Source organism: Silene latifolia, chromosome Y (assembly GCF_048544455.1).
Source record: "Silene latifolia isolate original U9 population chromosome Y, ASM4854445v1, whole genome shotgun sequence".
Lineage (NCBI taxonomy): Eukaryota > Viridiplantae > Streptophyta > Magnoliopsida > Caryophyllales > Caryophyllaceae > Silene > Silene latifolia.
In genome coordinates this window covers 355049645-355059257 of record NC_133538.1, presented here as the reverse complement: position 1 = coordinate 355059257, position 9613 = coordinate 355049645, and the positions used below count along the sequence as shown (strand labels likewise).

General features: G+C 38.7%; 2 protein-coding genes across 2 annotated transcripts; both read left to right on the top strand.

The window, feature by feature from the left end:
* The first annotated feature begins 549 nt into the window (after nt 1–549).
* On the top strand, nt 550–1956 carry LOC141631662 (uncharacterized). The gene has a single exon (XM_074444302.1). It carries the CDS (start codon nt 550–552, stop codon nt 1954–1956), a length of 1407 nt encoding a protein of 468 aa, XP_074300403.1.
* Nucleotides 1957–6910: 4954 nt separating this feature from the next.
* Nucleotides 6911–8096, top strand: LOC141631661 (uncharacterized). The gene is made up of 2 exons (XM_074444301.1): nt 6911–7394; nt 7570–8096. The coding sequence occupies exons 1-2, from the start codon at nt 6911–6913 to the stop codon at nt 8094–8096; spliced, it is 1011 nt and encodes a 336-aa protein (XP_074300402.1).
* Nucleotides 8097–9613: the final 1517 nt, after the last annotated feature.

Sequence of the window (9613 nt, the reverse complement as noted above, 5' to 3'; positions counted from 1 at the left end):
AGTTGGTGGTGATTTTTGTAAGGCAGTTCAAAGTTTCTTCAAGACTGGTAAAATGTCTAAGCAGGCTAACTCTACTATCCTTTCTCTTATTCCCAAAAAAGATGTTCCAAGTACTGTTATGGACTTCAGACCAATTTCTTGCTGCACTGTTTTTTATAAAGCTGTTAGCAAGGTTCTAGCTAATAGGCTTCAAAAAGTGATTCCTTCTATTGTAGGAGAAGAACAGGCTGCTTTTGTTAAAGGTAGGAGTATTCATGAGAATATCTTCCTTTCTCAAGCTTTGTTTAAAGGGTATAATAAGAGAACTATTTCTCCTAGTGCCTTATTAAAGTGGATATCAAGAAAGCTTTTGATTCTTTACAATGGAGCTTCGTTGCTAATATGTTACAGGAGTTTGGGTTTCCTAAGCAGTTCCTTAGCTGGATCCTTGGTTGTATCACTGGGACCTAGTTCTCTTTGAAGATTAATGGAGGTCTCTTTGGTTTTTTTTCTGGCAAGGGTGGCCTTAGGCAAGGGGATCCTCTATCCCCTTACCTTTTTGTTCTTAGTATGGAAATCTTATCTAGATCTCTTAGAGTTCTTTGTCTTCAACCTTTGGTTTCTTACCATCCAAAATGTAGTCAGCTGGGTCTGACCCATCTTATTTTTGCTGATGATTTAATGGTGTTTGTTCGTGGGGATGTGCCTTCAGTGTTGGCTGTGCAGCAAGCCTTAGCTTCCTTTGCTTCTATTTCTGGTCTTCATGCTAATGTGGATAAAACTCAAATATATTTTGGTGGAGTAGCTCAGGAGGTTAGAGCTGCCATTCTGACTACTACTGGATTTTCTGAAGGAAGCTTTCCCTTTCGTTATCTGGGGTTGTCTCTTGGTCCTTCCAGGTATTCAGTGAGTATGTATGATTCTTTGATTCTTAAGATCCAGACCAAGTTGCAGCATTGGTCAGCTAAGTCTCTTACTTATGCTGGTAAGGCTCAACTTTTGGATGTTGTCATCTTTGGAATTGAGAATTTTTGGTGTTCAAGTGTTCTCTTGCCTAAAACTGTGTTACATCAGGTCAATCACTTAAGTAGGAATTTTTTCTGGGGCATTAAGGATGGGGAAAGAAAGATGCAGTTTAAAAGTTGGAATACTATTTGTGCTCCTTGGCATAAAGGTGGTTTTAACATAAAGAATGTGCAAGTATGGAATATAGCTTTGTTGCTTAACTGGATTTGGAAGTTCTCTAATGGTTCAAATAGTCTGTGGGTTAACTGGCATAAGAAGTATGTTCTGAAAACTGATACCATTTGGTCTCTTACTTCTAAAGATCAGTTTTCCTCTAGTTTCAAAGGAATTTTGGCTGCCAGGGATGTCTTTCTCACTAAAACTGGCTCTCCCCAAGTTGCAGAGGGTTTGCTTGACTCTTGGGTTGCAGGTGGTAAGCTTACTATCAGCAAAGTTTATGAGTTTTTGCTTGATGCTCCTCAGCAGGAGGATTGGTTTTCTGTGTTCTTTCATCAAAGCATTGTCCCTAGTCATAGGGTGGCTGCTCTTCTTGCTGCTCAAAGAAAGTTGGCAACAGTCGATAATCTGCAGCATAGAGGCTTCCAAATTGTTAGCAGGTGCAGTCTTTGTAAGCTAGATCTGGACACTCATCAGCATTTGTTTTTCAGCTGCCCATTTTCTCAAGCAGTCTGGACAGCATTGGCTCAGTGGCAGCATTTATCTCTCAGTCATTTTGACTTGCTTGATCTAATGCAATGGAGTTATGGTTCCCAGAATGGATGGGCAGCAGCTTGGTTTCGAACTACTCTTGCTGCTGCTACTTATGGTATTTGGATGGAGAGAAATAGGCGCATCTTTATGAATCAAGAAGGAACTGTTCAAATAGTGGTGAATAGAGTTAAGTATAATGTTGCAGTCCGTTTGTATATGAATCCTAGATTTTCCAAATTTGTTTCTCAACTTAGTGATTAGTTTGATCCTTTGAAGGTGCTCATTTGTTAGAGCATGGCTTTGCTTAAGTTTAGGCTTAGGCTATTATCTAATGCTATATCCTTGCAAAAAATTACTTGTAATTTCTTTCTTCATTGAAATGAAATGATAATCTTTTGCAAAAAAAAAAAAAAAAAACCAATAATATCACCGAGTCACGAATAAAACCATCATGGTATAAGGAACCAAGGGTGATAATGAGTTATGGTTAATGTATTTGTCATAAAAATGAATTAAAACAGTAAAAGCCGTAAAAGAAAATAAAAGGAAAATATTACGGAAAGATGAACACAAACACGGCTGGATTAAGGCCTGATAGTGTATAGAGGCGCGAGCTCCCCTGCTACGCAAGTAGCCCCCGTCTCAGGCCAAAATCCGGTTGATTACACCCTCAAACTCATAAAACCAGCAAAGACATGAAATAAGTGAGTTGATTACACCCTCAAACTTACGTGTATTGATGTTTGCGAGGTAGCCGACTTTAGAGACGGTTTTCTCGTTGTGACTTCTCGCGATCAAAGAAGTTTAAAAGAGGGCCTTAAAAAAAGATTTTGTTTTGAAAATGAGTTGAAAATATGTTGTTGAAAAACATGTTGATTAATGTTGAGTTGGTCGAATGGGTCGGTCGAATGCACGGCGACGGTACGATACAAAATGTGTAAGAATTGTGTTTTCGATCGGTAGGTCGAAAACACGTGTCGATTTTTTGACTTAAGAAGTCGAGTCTAGAAGTTTAAGGGAGATGTGAGGGGGCGGACTCTCGCGTGAAGATTGTGGTGTGTGATGGTGCGTATTTATAGAGGATTCTGGGGTGGTAGGTCGAATTAGTGTCCTTGGAGGCTTAGGAGATAGCCCATTGAGGCGTGAGCCACGGAGTGATACAAAGGGGTGCATTGTCCCTTTCAATTTGGGCGTGGCCTTTGCTCTATCCATTGTTTGGTTGGTTTGATTTGTGGTAATCAAATAAGATGTCGTGTAACAATATGGGCATCTAATAAGATGATTTTGGGTGTTACTTGAGGTAGGTATTTTGTGTTTGACTCGGGTTTGACCAGTGTTGAGTCGGGTAAATTTTGAGTCGGTTTTTGGCGTGGTGTCGGTTTTGACTCTAATTAGTGTCATTTTAATGCAAATGGCATTATATAGACATTCATGGCATTATTTTCGACATTCGAGACTCGAGTTGACTCGGGTTGACTCAGATTGACTCGGGTTGCGGGTTTCTGAGTCGGTTTTGGGTCCGAAGACGGTTTTAACTCTAAATAGTGTTATTTTAATGCAAATGAAGTTAGAAAACCATTTTTGAAATCATTTTTCATATCTAAGTATTGCATTAAACCGTCTCATGTATAGCCAATCCACGCACGCATGTCAAAAACAGGTTATAGTCTGATCATCATCGGGTGGTTTTTGGAAGGTGTAGATACTGGGTATCTACAGGTACACTTCCCATCTTATTGGGGTTGTGTTACGACGGTGGAGGTCGGGTTGTTATAAAAATCTCCCATTAACATGTTATGATGAAACCCAACAACTACCACAATCCTCTAAGACACATGTACACAATAATATGTTAATATGCAATTATAACAATCATGTGAGATTAACCACAACAATAACTAAACATGTAAGCACTCATACTATTGAAACCGAGTAGGGAACGCCTACATTTTAGCAATCCTCCAAATAACACAAGCAAGCACAATAATCCTTCTCTAAGAAGTTACATCCTATAATTAATTAAGGAAATACTATCACAAACATGTTCTATAACAACAATAATACTTATAACCCCTTAATATCCATATATAATTACCCAATACCCTATTAAATACCCACAAAACAAAACTTCTAAATACTAGGGTGTGGGTCAACACTAAAAATGAAAGAGAAGGATGCATGTCAACTTAGAAATGGAAAAGAATAAGGAAGTGTTAAGCTAGGCACATAAATCCTCCAAGATAAGGTAGATCTCCAATGTTAGGGTCTTAGAGAATGTTGTAGAAGGGTTTTGGGTATTTGAGAGGGAGTGGGGAGTGTTTAGGGTTTCAAAAATTAAGAAGAATATATATAACAAGGCCTAAAACACGAAACCCAGCTCGCGAATTCAGGTCTAGAATCCGTACACTCGGTCGAGTGCTCGAGAGCACTCGGTCGAGTGCACTGCACTAGCCACTCAGCCGAGTTCCACCTAGTCAGAACCTGGGTTAAACCCATACCTCACTCGGTCCACCACACTTGGTCGAGTAAACTCCCTCACTCGGCCGAATGATTCCTAAAACTCAAGGGTATTACCACAGGGTTCATTTATATCAACTTTGCAACTGCATTCATACATTGGGATATCCCTAGTTTACATAATTAAAAGTAGACACTGCCATTTGCCAACAACACAGGCTAGTGAGGCCCGATTAGGCCTACCCGTGCAATGGGGCTCAAGAAACACATATTAATAAAACTTTGGTGTAAAAACTTTGGGTTTGTACTTGTCTTAGGATTGAAAGAAGTCATTTCTAGTCAAAAGCTTAAACTTTAATACCACAGATTTCTAGGCATAGTGAACTCGGTCAAGTAGGCTCTACTCGACCGAGACCGAGTGGGTCATCGATTGTTTTGAGGCAGGCTACTGCCTTGGGTGCACTCAACTGAGTACGTAAGATACTCGGTCGAATATGTCTGGTACTCGACCGACTGCCCGGTATGACTGGTTAATTTCCGCGGTTTTGATTAAAATGATTAGAGAAGTATTTAAGATGTGTAAGAAGTTCTAATCAGTTTTAAAATCATTTCTCATAAAACCTAAACTACATTAATTCTTCTCTAATCATCTACATCATTTCCAAGCCAAAGTGTGATCAATTTTGAGTCCTAGCATCTTGTTTTCCGTGTCTATAGCAATAGTAAGTATTCTTTATGCTTTATTTATTTATTATCATAAGCTGAGCAAACCCTAAATTGGGTTGATTTGGGGATTAAGGGGTGATTAGTGATGGTTTGTGATTTATATTGTTTAGTTATAATTCTTAGGTGACGATTTCGTAGAGGAGCAGTTCTAGCTCGCTTAGTTTATTTGTCTTTCATATTTTCTAATCAGATAGGGTTTCCCTACTAAGTTTTCTTTTTTATTGATTGTAAGTTGATTGGAAATGTGTGATTATCTTTGATGTGGATTATTGTGGTATTTTGGTATTGGTGACACTGTTGGTATTGATTGTGGAGCCATTTTCGGGAGATGGTCTTCACCCCCATGTTCGCCCCTTGTGGCTCCCGTCACAAGGGGATGTGCACATTAATGACCTGGGTTTGCTTGTTGCGATGAGCGGGGCTTAGGTGGCAAGGATGCGGTTTACCGCTGGCGGTATGAGTACCTGTTGCGATGGGTAACCTGGCAGGTATGGGCATCGTTTCAGACAATTGTATTTGGAGGATCAGATTGTTTATAGCAGGATTGTTTTCTATTGATTGTTGTTTTGTAGCTCATGATTGATTATCCAGTTAACTGACCCTTTTACGTTTTTAAAACATCCGGTGATCTATTGGGAGATGGTGAGCCGACGTCTAGCAGATTGTTGTGAGCTTACACGAAGGTTGGATAGGATGCTTGTGAGACGATGACTATTAGTTTCCGCCGAGTCTTTTAGCTTCCACTGAGTCTTACACATTTTAGTTTTGTGGTCATGGTTGTATTTCCTTCTGGATTTAGAATTGTGGTTATGTATCTTTGGTTAAGTTGCCTTACTTTAAATGTACGTTCTTTTATAGTCAATTTGATATACCTTTCCTTGGTTAACCGAGATGGCAGCTTTTCCGGTTACTAAGGTAGCCCTTGGTAAGGCACTTTGATAGATGCGGGTGTTATAAAGTGGTATTGGAACGATGATTTTGGAACCTAAAACAAATGAACAAAATAAACATAGGGTGTCTAAATAAAATGAACCCGGGTAGGAGTTGTTTGGAGCTGCCGCAAATGCTTGGGAGACGTCCTAAAACCGCAAAATTACCCTCACAACCTCGAGCCAGCCACTACAGGGTGTGTCCTGGGGATTGTTCTGTGTGTGTGTGTCTTTTTATATATGTATGAATAGAGTGGATGTTTATATTTGTGATTTGGAGGAATTGTGGCATGGATTGAAACAAAATGGTATGATGTATTTGATGTGACATAGTTTGGCATGTTGTATGTTTTGGTTGTTCATATTTTGGCATTTTTGGTTTTAGGAACATGTGAATAGTAACACTCCAAATAAATATAAAAATAATAATAATCAATCAATTAGTAAATCAAAAAATAGTACTATTACGCCAAATAATAAGGAATTGAGTGAAACTGCTTTAGTTGTTTTTATAATTGAAAGTAGCATGGCTGTGAAGCTTCACACGTTTAATTTGGACAAGGAACTTGAAGTAATACAGGAAGACAAGTCTACTGATGATGAGGAGTGGCAAGAAGTACGACGTCGTCTCCATAAATCGCAAACTGCTGGTAAGACTCTTTTGCAGCTTACGGATGATGATGCTAAGAGTGAATTGGATTTTTGGTCGACTTCGGTAATCTGCTATGTCCTTGGGGTGAATCCTCGTAGTGCTGTATTGGGAGGATTTGTTCGAAGGATTTGGAGAACTCTTGCAATTGATAAGATTGCGTTTCAGAACAATGGTATATGTCTGGTTAGGTTTAAGTCGGGAGAGGATAAGGAGAAAGCGCTTAAGTTTGGTCCTACCTTCTTTTATAATAAATCTTTCATTATCAAAGACTGGACTCTTGAATCGAAATTGGAGAAAACCATACCACATGTTGTGCCAGTGGATCCGTCTTTACAATCTGAGCTTTAAGTTTTAGGGGCCTGCTCTGGTTAAAATTGTTTGATTGATTGGCTCTCCTCTTAGATGTGACCGTGCTACTCAGGATAACGAGTTCTTGGAGTATGCTAGGTATATGGTTGAGGTGAGAGTTGGCCATTCACTTCCTAATTATGTTGAATTTGTTGATGAAATGGGGCATCTGGTTAAGCAACAAGTGTTTTATAAATGGAAACTTGTCATCTGTGCTACTTGTACATGGATTGGTCATGAAACAGGTGTTTACAAAAAGCAGAAGCCTAAGAAAGTACAGAAGCCTGTGCAGAAAGTTTGGGTCCCAAAGGTTCATGTTCATGTGACCAAACCTCAAGTACAGGTGAGTCAGAAGGAAAACCCAGAGGTGTTGCCAACTCTGGATCCTTCAGCTGTAGTGACACCCATGCCTTACCAGGGTTCTGTACTAAACTCAGTTACTCCTGCAAGAATTTTGGTTAATGTTGTTAGAAGAGAGAATGGAAGTGTTCATAATAGACCCTCATTTATGGATGTACTTCAATACTCCAGTAGAAAGAATCTTCTGAACAGTCTCAGTAAGGGGAAGCTCTCTCTACATCCTCATGGTTAGTATTGGATTCTGGAATGTTCGTGGTATGAATAAAAGGAATAAGCAAGGAGATATAAGAAGACTCTTGCATATGAATAATGTTGGTTTTTTTGGATTAATTGAAACTAGGGTAAAATAAAAAAATATTAGTAATGTTCTTACTGGTTTGGGGACTGGTTAGAATTATGAAGTTAATAATGATATTAGAGATGGGGGGAGGATATGGATTCTTTGGAATCCCTCTATTTTTACTGTCAATGTAATAAAGAAAGAGGTACAAGTCATACATTTACATGTCTTTCACTTACAATTTGGGTATGCTTGGGCCTGCTCTATGGTTTATGGGTGCAAAAAGTACAGTGATAGAAGAGATCTTTGGATCTCCTTAATTCAAATGAAGTCTAGTTGTATGGATCCTTTGCTTGTCATGGGGGACTTCAAAAATTTTCTTTACTTTGATGAGAGAATTGGTTCCGCTGTCACTTCAGCTGAAATTAGAGAGTTTCAGGATTGTGTGGACTTGTGTGGTCTGTATGATTTAATTGTGACTGGTGCATATTACACTTGGAATAACAAACAGGAAGGTGAGTGTAGGGTGTCAAGCAGGATTGATAGGGTTATGGCAAATTCTTTATGGATACTAAATGGTCCTTCTAGTATTGCTAATTTCCTACCTGAGGGCTTGTATGATCATAGTCCTTGCATTCTTAGTTTATAGGAGGACTGTGACAGGAAGAAGAATAGCTTTAAATATTTTAACATGTGGGGTAAATATGAGAAGTTCTTGAGTATTGTTCAACAGACTTCGGCTGATGATGTGAGGGGTTGCAGAATGTTCCAGGTGGCTAAAAAGCTTAAAAGATTAAAAGCCTCCCTTAAGAAATTTATTAGGGAAGGGTATGGGGATATTATTAACTCTGCCACTTCATCATCCATGCTGCTCGATCGAGTAAAAATCTCCTCGATCGAGAGCTATAAACTGCTCGATCGAACAAAAATCCTGGTCAATCCTCTCGATCGAGTACAAAAAGTACTCGATCGAGGCGTTCTCCTATGGCACGCGTCCCAATGTGATAAACCTTCCCCAAACTTGCTTAGAAACACGTAGAAATACTTCCCGCAAATACCAAATCACAAAAATATGCAGTCTATATTCGGTTTTATGTTAAAACTAACTATGCTATTGTCTAACAGTCTAAAAAGCAATTAAAATGTCTAACGGAAACTCAAAATTACAAAATGTTACAACGGGGCATTCCCCACTCATCTTCCAAAGCACTATATTAGCCCAAAAGAGGGCTTCTGACTGGAGGAGGTCCCTTCAGCATCGCGGACCGTCCTCTTGGATCGCCATGAGCTTGAACTCAAACTGGTGGAAGGAGAATAGTTCACGTCAATATACGCAATCGCTTTCTTCTTTCCTCTGGCATATTTATTGGCATTGGCATTCTTATTAGCATCATTCCCATCACTTAATTGGACTTTAACTGTACCATGACCGATAACATCTCCAGTATCATAGATCATAGATCCTAATTAGACACTCTAATTAAATGTCAAATTATCTCATAACTTGAGTTTATGTGATCTATGTAACATGCATGCAATATAAAAGCATATTAATATAAAAGAAGAGGAAAATAATTTTCCTTACATTGAAAAATGGTAGTATATGGGCACAACCAAGATCACCCATCTTGGTTGTTCTTGAGCTTAAAATAAATGGCAAGATCCTCCATCTTCAAGTGTCCAAAATAGAACACCTCCTTTCTTAACACCCAAGAACTTACCTAACAACCTTACTAATATTAACTAGATATTAGTAAGATTACCCTTGATAATATGTAAATATTACTAACAATCTTAGTAATAATTTTGTTTACTAACATCTTAGTAAATTATGGTTTTAGAGAGAAAGACCAACAAGCTTTTTACATGCAAATACACAAAATGAAGTAGTGTGTCAAAATGAGCAATTGTTGGTCCATAAAGAGGAGGAAAAGCGGGTGGGAGTTGGTGGAGTGAGGGAGTGCACTTGTTTTTATTTTTGTCCAATCTTATGTCACATGCAAATGATCATAAGATGACATATCGAAGAAACAAGTAAAGTGAAATGATTATGTCTATAATCATCCACTACACTCCATTTACACGGTTCTATGTCCCATTTACGGGTCCATTTTGGTTCTTATATTTGTCGCACAAATACATGTAAATTTTATTTAAACGCCGTAT

Excerpts from the sequence above, each read along its gene's own strand:
- LOC141631661 (XM_074444301.1), top strand. The coding sequence starts at position 6,911 with ATGGTTGAGGTGAGAGTTGGCCATTCACTTCCTAATTATGTTGAATTT. Across the intron at positions 7,395-7,569 it reads GCTCTCTCTACATCCTCATG|TTAATAATGATATTAGAGAT; the intron begins GTTAGTATTGGA and ends AGAATTATGAAG.
- LOC141631662 (XM_074444302.1), top strand. The coding sequence starts at position 550 with ATGGAAATCTTATCTAGATCTCTTAGAGTTCTTTGTCTTCAACCTTTG.